The sequence below is a fragment of the Folsomia candida genome, unplaced genomic scaffold (genome assembly GCF_002217175.1).
Source record: "Folsomia candida strain VU population unplaced genomic scaffold, ASM221717v1 Fcan01_Sc011, whole genome shotgun sequence".
NCBI classification, from domain to species: domain Eukaryota; kingdom Metazoa; phylum Arthropoda; class Collembola; order Entomobryomorpha; family Isotomidae; genus Folsomia; species Folsomia candida.
The window spans coordinates 3,103,417-3,117,811 of record NW_019091203.1 but is presented as its reverse complement, the minus strand read 5'-3'; the positions used below and the strand labels follow the sequence as shown (position 1 = coordinate 3,117,811).

The window sequence follows — 14,395 nt, the reverse complement described above, 5'->3', positions numbered from 1 at the left end:
AATAACTGTGCCTCGTAATCTAGTAATCTCATAAGAAATTTTAAAATAACTTTAAAAAAATAATCCACAATGAATTAATCCTAGATTAAATCCGTTTCATCTAATTAAGCAAAGTAATTTCAATCCTATGATTACAAGAAAGTTTTTAATGACTTAATCCGTAATTCATCGAAACTATTAGGGTTGTCGATGCCTGAACAGATTTAATTAGTCCGCTGAACTAGTGCACCCTTCAAAATTCGCCCCAGCAAATTTCGCTCAATTTACTTATTTGTCACCCTTTAGTTTCTACTACGACAAAATCCTTACCTTAATTTCATCCCTTCTTTTCGCCCCATAATTTCTCTCCGCAATCAAAACATTTGCATAAAACTCCTCCTTGATCACGTGTTTCCTCCAAGACGTCACAAATTTCAAATAATTCCTTTCCTCCACAAGTATGACGAACACGAACTCCTCATTTTGTTCAAAACCTGACCGCCTCATAAAGTCGATAATACCCGCCATATTTAAGCCTTCCTCCTGCCGACCAGCCAGAATGACAAGCACCGCGCAAGGATCACCATGACCACGCGGCCTCCACCCACTTTTTAGTACTAAATCCGAATAATTTATTTCCAGTGACGACCAAATCCGAGGGCTTGACGAATCCTCGAAGAAATTGTAATTTAAATCAATTCGATTATTTGATGTAACGTGAACCATACAATTTTCAAAAAATAAGTCAACCTGACTGAAAGAGGGAAGCAAGAAAAAATAGGATAACGTTAAAACAGGAGGATTACCCATTATTTTCCATGCTAGTAAAATAGTCCACTGAATATGTTTCTAGTACAGTTTTCCACTGTACCAAACATTTATTTAAGTCTCAGTCCCTCTGTTGCTAATCGATAGTCAGTAGAGATCGGTTATTCATTTTCAGAAATCTGCAGAATGCTACGGCTGGCCAATAAAGCGGTGAACGACGCTCTACTTTATTGAACCGAGAATAAATTTTACGTTTTTCCTTAGGGTGTAAATAGTTTCAATATTTCCATATTTATGCAGCAGATACATATGTATGTACATGCACACGCGTTAATAAATTGTATTGCATTAAGTAAATAAATACAACTCATGATTCCTCAATTTAATATATAACTATTTCCGCGATTTTTTCGCAATAAATAACCAGACTCTAAAAACATAATTATACAATAATCAATTACATATGCACTTCGCACGTACATACGTACGTATGCACGTACCAACTCATTTATCTCGCTAGTTTGTTTATTCAAGTTCCATTCTTGTTTTATAAAGACAAAGTTAGAAATAAATATTTGAACATAATTATCCGTTTTATTTGTCTTATGAAACACTATATAATATATAAATACATACATTTAATCCTCTAGCCGGTGAGGCTAACCCATACCTAAATTTTGGTATTGCATCATACTTATGTATGTACATACTTACTTTCATACTTATTTTTTTCAATTTATTATGACTTTATACATGGTAATACCGTAGAACTTTGGTTCACCAGGTTCAAAGTAACATAATGTAAGAACATAATTTTTTTACGCAATTCTGATCGAAGCATTACAAATTAAGCATGTTGATTGACAGTTTACGATTAATGATCGTAAAGATTAAAATCAGATTGATATAATCCGATAATAAGTAATAATTTATATGTACATATTTGGATAAACGAGCAGCAAATATTTGTATTTAACGAATTACGTAATTACATTAACATTAGTGGGATTATTACTCCTCATATTCCTAGAACTGAAGTCTTCATCACAGTTATCTTGGTCCGCTTCGTACGGAAAGTCTGTATTTATCATCCTGAATTTTGACCTCAACATGTTATTCGACACCATGAAAGCGTCTAAGTTCTCGGCTGATTTGTTAGAAAACTGTAAGCAAATAATAACAAATTCAGTCAGACTTAGAATTATTTTACAGAGAATGGTGGTTTTGCAGCGTATGCTGACCGATTTTTACCAAATTATTGTAAATCGATCACAAATTTAATTAGCATAAAATTTGGATATGACACTAATTTCCGATGCTCAGGTTTGGTGAAGATATGTATTTGCGTCCAAAGAGAGGAACACGTGCTTCGAAGTTGAAACTTTCAAACCTTCATGCATGTTTTCTCCTCTTTGGATACAAATGGCTCTGCCAAATTTGCGGAGTGCTATTTGCAAATTTCATATTAATAGAAAAATTGATCAGTTCACACTGATTTGTTAAAATCGACGTTAATAAGTAGGTGTGATACCTCCACTAATTGTCAGATAATTTTAACTTAGTAAATTTAGTTAACTATTTATTTAACTCACATAAAGTTCTGAAATTACAATCTCCTCCATTCCATTCATTGCGATAAGTAGTTCAATGAACCGATCCATATCGTCCTCTGCCACGTGGTGGAGCACGTGGCTCTCACTGTACGTCCTAATTAGGACCGTCTTAAGATCTGAAATTTATCCAGAATGAATTAAGATTTTTTTAAATTTAATTTTAAACCAAGGGAGAAATTATGATGGATTATGCCAAATAAAATTTGCGTAATTTGACATTACGCAAATGTATGCGAACATATGGAGGAGCTAAATTAACATAGCACTGGGTTACTCATCTCCAAAATCAGCACATCTTAAAAAATTTCTCCACTTTGCGAATTTATTGCAAAATTATTTACAACCAATTTTCTGAGGGCGTCATAAACTAGAAATCTTCTCTTTCCAATATCTGAAGTGTTTAATAAAAATTGTACGGAACTTGCCATACAAAATTTGACTTTCAGAATTTTTAAATAAATTCCCAGAGCCGAAAAATTACTAAAAATGTGTTAATTTTTTACCAGAATCATCGACATTTCCTTAAAATAAATTGGCACTCACGCGTATACAATTCTCTGCTATCCATTAGAGCCTCAATAACATCCCCAATCCTTCCTGGATACATGGGCAGCGCTAAATTCAAGCATTTTAACCTCTCCCAACCCACACACGCGCTAAGAACGACGCCCAACCCCATCTTGCTCATTCGCCCGTCAGAATCCATCTCGTCATACGTGTCTACCTTTAAGCTCTCCAAGTTCGGAAATGCTGTCTTCAATCCGCCAACAAGTCTGGGATCGTGTACCTCCATCAGCACTAATTTCGTTACATTTGCAAAAAAATTATTTTCCGCGTCGCAAACATTTTGCAAAATTTCACGCAAACTTTTCGACCTCCTCAATCTGTCCGAGATCACGAGCGTTTGTAAAACCGGCATCGCTTCAAGATCCCGCAAGAAATCGGCACTCACTAAAACGTCGCCTAATTCGTTGCGAAATTTGCGTAGTTTCGGCATCCTTCTCGGAAAGCGGAATCCGGTTCGAAACATTTTTCGCAAATATTTAAACTCGAAAAACTTTAGGCGAAAGGATAACTTTTCAAGTCGGTCGGAAACCTGGGTCAGCATCCGGGTCAGTTCGGCAAGGTTACGGTCAACGAGGCCGGGGCGATTTGGTTGAACGCCATCTAGCGAGATCTTGAGAGAGGTGAGAAACTTGGAGTTTGCGAAATCCGGATAGATTCCCCAGGGAAGGATGGCTTCTCTGAAAGAATTTAGGATTCCAAGACTGGCAAAATCTAAACAATTTTCATAATTTCCCAGGTCTGGAAATTTATTTTAAAATTCTGGGACACGCATTTGTCGAGTCAGTAATTTGATAACGGTGAGTTTTTTTAACCAGTTTTCATAAGTTCCAATTATTTGAAGCATTTTTTAAACTTTAGATCTCCTCTTTGAAAAACTGTCTGAGTCTGGAGTGCATAAGTTTACACTTTTTTTCAGTTTTTCATTAAAAAAATATGCACTCGACTCCAAGGTTTTCTAGTTTTTGAACTAAGAGATCAAAAGTTTGTTAAAAACCCTCCAAAAAAATTAGAACCCATTAAAACCGGCCAAAAAATTTCATCGCCATTCTATTAATCTACGTACTACAAATTTGTACTGCAGAATTAAAAAATAAATTTCCAGAGTTAAGAAATGTGCTAATTTTGGCGATGAGTCTTACCTTAAATTTGGCGCGGCGGCGACCACCGCCTCAATTAATTTGGGCACCCGCGGCGTCACCCGTGTCGAGGTGAACGCGAACCCGGTCAAATTTGCTTTTTTCCCCACAACCAAATCCCGACTTACGGCATGATCATCCGAACCGGAATTTGAAACGGGCAGAAATGTGCAAGAAATCCGGACTTGTTTCAAATTCGGGCAGCAGTTTTTCAAAACTTGATAAACCGGCGAGAGACAGGCTTCATGGGCAATGGAAACGTCCAAAATTTGCACCGTGTCGCTAAATTTGTCGCAGGTGTGCATCAGTTTCGTGGCGAAAGAGTAAAGCGGCGTCCGACCGCGAATACTTGTTGCGGAAATGTGTTTCGCAAGTCGGGCGTCGAGGGCGAAACATAGCTCGAAAAATAGAATTAGATCCTCTTCCGTGTTTGAGATTAGATTATCGTGACCCAGTTTTAATGAGAGTTTGCTGTTTGGAAGGGAGAGGACGAGATCGTTCCAGAAAGTGGAGACTAAACGAGCAGTTTTTAGTGGGGCGGAGGTCTGTTTTAAAATTTGCGTCAAAATCTACAAAGAAATAGGTTGGGAAGATGACTAAAAATTCGTATTTTCATTTATGTATTTAGGGATTATTAAATTAGGTTTACATACAATGGGATTGTCCAATGCGACTTGTTCCACGGTTCTGGTTTCCATGGCAGTATGAGTTCTTTCCTATTTTGAAGAATACAGAATAAGAATTTCGTCTACATTTCTAATTTGGTATGAACCGAAATTTTTGGGCAGCTTGAGACACTTTTGGGGCAAGTTGAAAAACTTTTGTGGGGCACCCTGAGTTTCTTTTGGGGCAAGTTGAAAAACTTTTTTAGTTGCAAAAAGACTGCTGAATATTGGGAACTTGGAAAAATTCCGGTTTGCGATCTCTTATCATTCTGTCCATTAAGAAATATTTCTATGGAGCAAACCTTGCAAATAAACTACCCAAGATTTTTTAAAACCTGATCAAATGATTTAACTACATTTGATAAAAATCATTTGACCTCTGTTAATTAAAATTGAAATTTACAAATTCCTGTTTAATTTTACCACATTTGGTTATGTCCCTTGGATAGGAAAATTTTCCAATCGACGCGACAATTTCTCAGCGAAATTCTTATTCTGGCACCTTAATTAAGATTCTAATTTTAAAAAAGCTTTATAAGTATGAGTATCTACTTAGGTATTTCATATTTCGTAAACCGTATTCCCCAATTCCCCATAGTAATTTACTATTAGGAAATTACAATCTGTAGACAATAGCAAATAAATAATATTATTTTTAACTTATGCGTATTTACTAACCTTTGTAATGCGATTAGTTAATCAGTATGCTTTTGATCAGCTTCTGAATTCAATTTATCCCAACTTTTAAACAAATAATTATTTCTGCTTTTCATATTTTTCACCAGAACACATGTTGATGTTTTATTGCACTCGCCGTGACTCGAGCTGTTAAATCATTCGGGGTCGTGCAGAATGCATGTCATCGACTTAACTCAGTTGATTGAAAGATTCCTTTTATCCTAGTAATGATTTGTTAATTATTAATTTGCAAGGGTGGGCAAGATACTTGGTCAAGATACAAGATAAAAGATACAAGATACAAGATAGTATCTTTATCTTGTATCTTGGTCGCCTGATCAGAGAAGTATCTTGTATCTTGTATCTTCTATCTTTTAGAAAGTCGGATAGTATCTTGTGTAAGTATCTTATCTAGATATGCCTGGCAGAAAAGTATCTTAAGATAGTTTTGTTAAGATACAAGATACTTTTTCTAAAAATTCCGTAAAATTCTTAAGTCAAAGTCAATTTCGTACTACTGGCAGTCAATTTGACCATGAATTTGTCGTAACCAGAATTTGGTGAATTTTTAGTTTATGTTTTGCCAATTTGTAAAAAACTTCTACATACATATGTACATATATTCATATATATATGTATATGTATATATGTTCATGTGTACTAGTACATTTGTACACATGCATGCACATTACATGATATGTACCTACGCTGAACTAGTGTATATATCTTATAGGGTTTAGATAAGCAGGGAATATTGTAAAAATAATACCAACTTCTTCAAAATATGTATGTTAGGTAGAGTTCTAGTTTTTCGAAATTTTTCGAAGTATAAGCACTGTCTACAAAATTTGTAAGATGATTATAGAATGATTTTAAATTTTGTACTCACTAGATTTTTTCGTTTAAATTATTAAACATGACCAATTGGGCATGAATACCAAGCTAGAAAAAGAAAGTATCTTATCTAGTATAAAAGTATCTTAAGATACATATCTTGTATCTTGTATCTTGACTACTCAATCTTTAGGAAAGTATCTTGTATCTTGTATCTTGTGTACTTGAACAAAATGTATCTTTTATCTTGTATCTTATATCTTATCCTAGAAAGTATCTTATCTTGTATCTTGTATCTTACGACCAAACTATCTTGCCCACCCCTGTTAATTTGGACATGAAAATACGTCAGTCTCGTGTACATACATATTCACATGCTTTATGCACGGTCCCCTTATGTTACTCCCTTACAGCTTCGACTCTTTGTTCTTCGTGCATGAAAATTCTCGCATGTCGGCTTCGCATATGTTGAACGCTTTCATGAAATTCGTGCATCAAAGACATGTCCCTGTTCACTTTCATTCATGTGACTGATTATGATAGTGAATAAAAATGAATTTAATCTGACTTGCATGAAAATGAGTGAAAGATTCGATCGTTTCAGATGAGTGACTGTGAATGAAAGGATATATTTTTTAGTGAATTTTACGTTTTTTATGGCAATATTTTTACATTATTTTTTTTTACTCAACCTTAAGTAAATTTTATTTATTTTTATTTAAAGTGGATCTGTTAATTTTGGAATGGAATGAAGAAAGAGTAAATTTATTTCATCATACATAGCTTACAATTTTGTACTGTCTAATTCGTATCGCAATTTCAATTGTTCAAGAAATCACAGCGTGTAGAATTCACAAGGTGTGATTTTCACACACCAAACCATGTTCAAGTCCTGACATAATTCACATCGTCCTCCGTACACATGGGGTGTGGTGAGTCATATCGTGATCTTGGATGGCTCGTCAACCTCAAATGGGAACAAGAAGTATCCTGATGTAACTCTCGAACACGACACAATTCGTCCACTACGCGTTGCGATATCTAGAAAGATTTTAAAATTGTTGACTGTATTTACTTTCCATGAGGAAATTTGATTTTTTTTAATTTACGATATATTTTCTTTAAAAAAATGGAACACAAGGGTTAAATACAATAAGTTTTTGAAGGGTTAAATACAATAAATTATATTACAAGTAAACTCGATTAAATCCAGAGTTAACTTGATAACGAGTAAATTTTCGCTGGAATTACAGACAATGCGCATTTCAGACATGTATCTCACGGATCTTCTTAAAATCATGATTAAAAGATCAAGAAGCTAAATATAACAATTAATTAGTGCGGGACTTGAGGAATTCTGCGAAATTTACGGAGAAGTTTGCAAAAATGCACGTTTTCACCACGGCGAAAATGTGTGACGTTCATCTCTACGCTTTCCCAGGGTGAAAATGCACATTTTCACAACTTGAAGCATTTAAGTTGCTTGACATTAGTGCTGGTTTTAAGGAGATCCGTGACAAAACATGTCTGACATGTGCATTGTAAGTATAGTTTACTTTATAAGAATTCAGAGTGCAATTAATTTGCAAAGATATAACCCTATTTCAATTTTGTAAATATTTGCATACATTGTGACCCCGGATCGCCAGATATTTTAACGACTCCAATTTTTGCAAGGCGTAAAATGCTCCAATGTCGGTTACACAATCGTCGCTAAGTCGCCTTCCTGGTGGTCGATTCCTAAACGGACCGTAATGCAGGGTCAATTCCCGTAAGTCTAAATAAATAAATGTCATTCAATACCTTATAATTCTGACAGACTCAAATTTCATAATAAGACAATTTGTGACGAGTTTGCATACATATGGACATATGTAATAATTTTAAAACTAAAAAAAATGCTTTGTGCATTTAGCCCGAATCGAGCTTATGTACACTCAAAATAAAAATTTGTCAAATCAACACCGCCGGTGTCAATATATGACTTAACCGCCTTGGTTACAATGTTGAATCCGAGTTATGATGATTTTGATACCTGTAGTTATAATGTTATGACCGGACGGAAAAAATTCATTACTACCCGGAATCACAATTGTAACCAAGGCGGTTAAGTCATATATTGACACCGTTTTGTTTTGACTGTATGACTATTCATTGCAAAACATTACTTGCAATCTCTGCAGAATCGATTAATTAGTTCGAACTTCGAAAAATTTTCGCATATGCAAACTCGAACTTAATGAATATTTTGGCACTGCAGAAAATGGAAATCGTCATGGCATGGTGACAGTTTTTCCATAATTTTGAATACTCTCAATGTAACAAAATTTAATTACTTTTCAAATTAGTGATGCTTTCAAACCGAGGTTTCCCCACGTCCCGACACATTTTTTTAGCCCGTTTCATCTCCTTTTTACTAAACCCGGTCAGGATTTCGTCCAACTTCAGAAATCCGGTAGTATCAATGTTACAAATTTTGTCCAATCCGACGGACAACGTGCATGACTCCAAGCCCGGAAAAGCAGTCCAAATCTCCCGCAAAACATGACCAGATTGATATCCGACCGATAATTCGGTCAAATTGGGGAAAAGACGACCCAACTTTTGAACATCGGGTGGTAACAATCCTCCCCCGGAAGTTCCAATCCCCACACGGAGAGCGCCGCCTGATCCCAATTTTCTAATATGAATGTCGAAAAATTGATGTTTTCCACACCCAGAAATTAAGAGTTTTTGCAGGGCTGGCAATTGTCTGGGAATATTGAGAGGTGCCTGAAAACAGGAATAAATCGGTTTTATTGATGTTCGGGTATGTTCGTAGCCGGGTACATTCTCCCGGGCAATGCTGTGAATTTTGAATAAAATGAATATTGAAGGAATGGTGAATTATGTATGAATAAATGTTGAATATCTAATTAATGAATATTTTTTAACAAATTATGAATGAGTTTATAAGGAATGAATATTGTTTTCAAGGCTTTGAATGAATGAAGTTTGAATGAATAAATATTTTTTGAACAGGTATATATGTTAAAAAAAATAGTCCAATAAAATGTTGTCTTACCATTAAGGCTTCCCAGTATGGAGCATCCCATCGTTTCAAGCCAATCCGTAACAATTTCAAATTTGGCATTCGTTCAGGAAACGTGATCCCATTCGTGTGAGGAAAATCGCTCCAAAGTTCACAAACGATAAAGCTTTCGAGGCTATTTGCTTGGACTTGTAAAAATTCGAGCAGCTTTCCTTCCACTGCTAAAAGTTGACCAATTTTAAGAAACTTCAAGTGAAATTGGTCTTTGTTTGTGCATAAAATTTCTAGAATTTGACCATCCACGTGTCCTAGGCTTAAATGACTCAAATTTGCCGCACTATATACAAATTGGGATAATTTACCATTTTTCACAAGGACAATTTTCGCGAAGGATTTTTACCTCTAAAATAAAGTGTGAAATTTTATTACCGCTCTGTGAACAAAAGTTGGTGAAGAAATGACGCATTATTTGCCCCCGTTATGGCCTCTTTTAGGTTGGGACATGCTCGAAATAGTCTTAAAAGAAACTCTTGTCCTAGCTCTTCAGACGTGTCGAACGCGGTAATGGAGATCGTCCTAATTTGCATAACCAACTTATCCCAGGGGACGTTATCTTGGAGAATAGTAGGTGTAGACCGATAGTCCAGGGATAATCGGACGATTTCGAACTTGGCCAGGTTTGGGGTTTGTGTCAAGATTTGTGTCAAGGATTCCAGAGAATTTCGGTAGATGTACTGAAATGTTAAAGATGTCACGTGTTCGCCACATTTTTCCAGAAACTCGGACTCAATTGGAGGTTGGTAAAATTTGAAATTTGAATATTTCACACAGTCAGATCCACTGGTCGACACGTAGTCGCAATATTTAGTAATGTCGGATTGAGCTTGGTAAGAAAATAAATTAGTTTACTACTTATTTTTGAAAACTATTCCTTAAATGGAAATTTTTTTCAAGATACACCTGGATTTTGTAGCGAGTCGAGTTAGATTTTAAAAAATCAAGCAACAAATTTAGGAATAACATGGCACTCATCATATATTGCGGTTGAATGGCCCTTTTGAAGAAAAATATTTTTGGCAAATTTACCCGTCCGCCTTGTTTGTCTCTCCCATACCTGTTCACTTTTATTCATTTCACTGATTATGATGGTGAACGATCATCGTGAATGAAAATGAAGTTCCTATGATTTGAATGAAAATGATTGAAGGATTCAGTCATTTCACACGAATGCCTTAGAATTAAATGATTTCTCACTCATTTCATTTTTTACCCTATGCCAAATACATGGGCCGAGGTAAGAAATGAAGTTTAATGAAATAAAATGAAACTAGCTTAAAACTGAATGTGAATGAAAATCTTCAGTTAGAAATGTCGATGAATGACTTTTGAATGAAAATTGTTTTTGGATAGGTATGGTATCTCCGTAGAGGAAAAGGCGGGAGAAAATTAGCCCGTAAATTGAATTTTGCCGCCAATATGGTTCTTCTACGGGGACATTAAACAGAACGATAAGCGTCATGTGATTCTTAATTTTTGGCTTTTTTTATGTATCTCGCTAGAAAATATCGGCTTAGCTTGAAAAACGTTAGTTTTCGAAAATATTTCTTACCGAAATTAAGCGTAAATTGTGAAATCATTTCTTTCATCAACGGCGTCGCGACGGAGCACCAGTGCCGATTAATTATTCGACAAATTGCGATATCTTTAAGTTTTAAGTACTTAAAAATATTTTCCAATAACTGCATACATACATACATATGTAAATGAGAACACAAAAATCAATAATTTCTGGAAACTTTCAAAAATTACAACTCACCAGATCAATTTCCAACGCTTCGGTTATCTTATATCGGGCAGATTCTGGCTTGTCCATATTCATTTTTAAGTAAAATATAACCTCTGAATTTTGTTGGACAAAATCAACTAACAACGCACAGCTTTTAAGAACAATCAGTTTTATTTCGGCCGGAAAACACAACTCTGTTATGTCTTCGAGAGAACACAAAATATGTATCTAAACTTAATCACATAACCTAAAACAATTCAAATCTAACTGACATCACCCCACTGGCGTAAATAGGGGTAGGTGGGGGAGGTCCCACATATCGGCCCCCAAGATGAGACGGCCCCGGCCGTCGGACGCTTGTGTGTAGTTATTATTGGATTTTTTTGCATTGACGAATAAGTAAACAGGAACAGGAGAACAGGAAAAACAGGAATAATTAGTTAAATTAATTTATATACTGGCAAATCTAAATCTGTTACCATTTCTTGCACTTTTACAAGTTGTTTTTAGTTTACACAAAAATCATTTATATGCAGGCTGTATGATACATACTCGGACTATAAGTTCCTCAAATGCATTTCTGTTGATAATTAGCAAACAATTAGATCTGTTTGTTAGAAATTTTTATGGATGAATGTGGCATTAATATTGTTTAAAAATCATAACTTTTTTTTCAAGATTTCGTGCACGGGCTTGGACGCAAGACTTAAATCGTGAGAGACTGCTCGATCACGGCACGCGCGTTTTTTCATGAGAAACGTGTTCCAGACTTTTCACAGTTGGAGAGAAATTCAATAGAAAAAATTGGCAGATTTTTGCTTAACAAACTTGTCTGAAATCAACTAAAGTATGTGGAAGTTAATATGAAGTCACCACAATAGTGTGAATTGGATCGATTTGGCTGGAGAAAGCAAATCTCTGCTTGTTTTTTGCCGCAAAGGGTAAAATTTGGAGCCAAAAATTATTTTCACAACGTCAAATGACCAATCGTTAAATCCACGAACTCTCCGATAACCGACATAAGACCTTTGTACTAAATTCTGCTCTTACAGAAAATTGCGAACACCTGGTTTCGGGCGAATTTTTATGAATTTTTTCATCCAAAGAACGGTCCTCAGCTTCTTGACACCTTGATCCTATAAATTAAGACTGATGATCAAAATTATAGAAACAAGTACATCTGTTCTAAATCTCCCAGTGTGGAAGGCCTGAGGTCATACCAATTGAAGAACTGTTGGCTTCTTCTATCAAAACCGTACGTGCCGCGATTGAGAAGTCTCCGCCACACGTAAGTCTTGCGTACAAGCCGGAGAACGCAATCATGAACAACGAGTTATGATTTATGAACAATATTAGTGCCTTGCTCATCCATAAAGGTTTCTAACAAATTGCTCTTTGGTGATCACAGATCGTATTTGCACAGGCTTTAAAATTGACCTTAAAGTTCCAGTCGGCATCGATGAATTTGTTTGGCTAACCTTTGGTTAGCCAGCCTATATCACCGTTTTCACGAATTCATTAGTTATCCTATATTTTGGAGGGCAATCATCTCCAACTCATCCTGAAGATTTTTCCGAAACACCAAAAGCAACTAGAGCTCGTCTGAAATGAAGCTCTTATTTCAGTAGTCCAAACACATTAAAAATCTAAAGGAGTGGCATCAGGACTGGTCGCAGGTATCTAGGAATTAGGAATTATTGAAATCCCTAGCATTTCTTTTAACTCATCCTCAGCTGCATACTGAATCGTTTTCGATTAGATTTTCATTGTAAAGTTTGATTTCGTGTAAGCTAAACTTTGACCCTTTTTGACAAGTTTGTCGTCGCTGGAGCAACTCACATGCGGCTGACATATTTTAACAACTTTTCCAATTTGGGTAAGAAGATTTTTTCGCTTTGTAAGGGCGTGGATTTTTCGAAAATGGATACGCGAAAACTTTTTGGGGAGCTGGAAGTTTGTTGGGGAAGCCAATCCCGCTAATTTAGATATGGATCTCATTAAAGCGGAATGAAGTTCAAGATATGGTGAAGAACGAGCAACACTGCATCCGGATAATTTCAACTTCTCCACAAATTTCCTTCGTGACAGTTTTCCTTCTGAAAAATGCGTAAGGAGATGGTTAACTTGGGATGCCGATTTCTTTGGCATTTGTTGACCGATTTTTGTTAATCAAACATCTTATTCACCCTAAACCACTACGTTTTGAGAGCAAAATTGCGGAAGTACAAAAAGCTTATCCGTCCAAGAGTTTGGTCAATTTTTCTCACTGTCCAAATAGGATCTGTAACTCTGTAATGCATTGTGAATTATCACCAGAAATGCATTTGCGCGAACTTCTGGTCCGAGTATGTATATTAAATAGAAGAATTAGAGTGTAGCATTAAACTTCGTAGCTAGAATTGACAAAAAAATTGGCTCCCACTTGTAACAGTTCATTTATGTAGATTTACCTAGGCCCCTAATTTCAGCTCACATACCGGCCCCGAATCTATAGTTCCGCTACTGCATCACCCGAGTGAAAATAAACGTTCTGTGAAAATGTATCTGGTTTTTACGAATATTTACAGATGCGTAAATCACGTATGAGATCTAATTTCAGCCAAATTTTGCCACCTTTCCAACACCGGGATACATAAATAATACTCTACTCAACTTGAGTACGCTAATTTTATTTGGTAATGGTGCATGGCAGCTGAGAAATAATTTCGCAACCAATTTCTTCCAACTATTAAATTTACAAACGTGGAAAGTAAAGATTTGTGCACTTGTTATTCTTCACGAGAACACATGTTGTACTCGCTGCACGTCAAATCCATTGAGGTCGTACGGAATGGATGTGACGGATTTTATTTCCTTATGTTAATGTCCGCATTGCACGAGCAAAAGGTGGGTCTTTCCATGGTATCATAATCTGGCCACGTGCTTTATGTCAGATCCCCTCGGATATTGTATTTCCTCACAACTCACTCAACCTATGTAGGTATTTGTCTCAAGCATGAAAATTCTGGATTCGTGAAATGTTGCACGGTTTTCACATCAGCATCTTCGTAACCGTGTAAATAGTTGCGCATTCATTCATCCTCATGCATTGTAATAGCACAAGCACTGAAATGAAGTTGTCTACGTACATACATGATAATTAATATTTACTACAAATGTATATGAATGGAACCGATAACAAGATGTATGTAGGTATGGAGCCGTTCATAAATTATGTAACGTGACAGTGGGAGGGGGAGGGGGCGGAACCTAAGGCTCCAATAATATTGTGATGCGTCTTTAAGAGTGGGGGGGGCGACAGGGTCTAGAAAATCGCGATCTTTCCTCCGCATAATTTA

The 14,395-nt window shown here is 36.0% G+C and overlaps 2 protein-coding genes across 2 annotated transcripts; both read right to left on the bottom strand.

The window, feature by feature from the left end:
• Positions 1 to 1,319: 1,319 nt before the first annotated feature.
• On the bottom strand, positions 1,320 to 5,547 carry LOC110855071. The gene is made up of 6 exons (XM_022103502.2): positions 5,407 to 5,547; positions 4,717 to 4,779; positions 4,067 to 4,632; positions 2,904 to 3,604; positions 2,340 to 2,476; positions 1,320 to 1,910 (listed from the first exon to the last, which is right to left on the bottom strand). Exons 2-6 carry the CDS (start codon positions 4,759 to 4,761, stop codon positions 1,728 to 1,730), a joined length of 1,632 nt encoding a protein of 543 aa, XP_021959194.2. The 5' UTR covers positions 4,762 to 4,779; positions 5,407 to 5,547; the 3' UTR covers positions 1,320 to 1,727.
• Positions 5,548 to 6,969: 1,422 nt separating this feature from the next.
• LOC118437086 lies at positions 6,970 to 11,691 on the bottom strand. The gene is made up of 7 exons (XM_035855875.1): positions 11,088 to 11,691; positions 10,881 to 11,010; positions 9,701 to 10,154; positions 9,305 to 9,608; positions 8,577 to 9,012; positions 7,869 to 8,017; positions 6,970 to 7,281 (listed from the first exon to the last, which is right to left on the bottom strand). Exons 1-7 carry the CDS (start codon positions 11,148 to 11,150, stop codon positions 7,126 to 7,128), a joined length of 1,692 nt encoding a protein of 563 aa, XP_035711768.1. The 5' UTR covers positions 11,151 to 11,691; the 3' UTR covers positions 6,970 to 7,125.
• Between the last annotated feature and the right edge of the window lie 2,704 nt (positions 11,692 to 14,395).

Excerpts from the sequence above, each read along its gene's own strand:
- LOC118437086 (XM_035855875.1), bottom strand. The coding sequence starts at position 11,150 with ATGAATATGGACAAGCCAGAATCTGCCCGATATAAGATAACCGAAGCG. Across the intron at positions 11,011-11,087 it reads AAGCGTTGGAAATTGATCTG|TTATTGGAAAATATTTTTAA; the intron begins GTGAGTTGTAAT and ends GTATGTATGCAG. Across the intron at positions 9,013-9,304 it reads CATACTGGGAAGCCTTAATG|GCACCTCTCAATATTCCCAG; the intron begins GTAAGACAACAT and ends TCCTGTTTTCAG.
- LOC110855071 (XM_022103502.2), bottom strand. The coding sequence starts at position 4,761 with ATGGAAACCAGAACCGTGGAACAAGTCGCATTGGACAATCCCATT. Across the intron at positions 4,633-4,716 it reads TCGCATTGGACAATCCCATT|ATTTTGACGCAAATTTTAAA; the intron begins GTATGTAAACCT and ends ATTTCTTTGTAG. Across the intron at positions 1,911-2,339 it reads TTGTAATTTCAGAACTTTAT|TTTTCTAACAAATCAGCCGA; the intron begins GTGAGTTAAATA and ends ATTTGCTTACAG.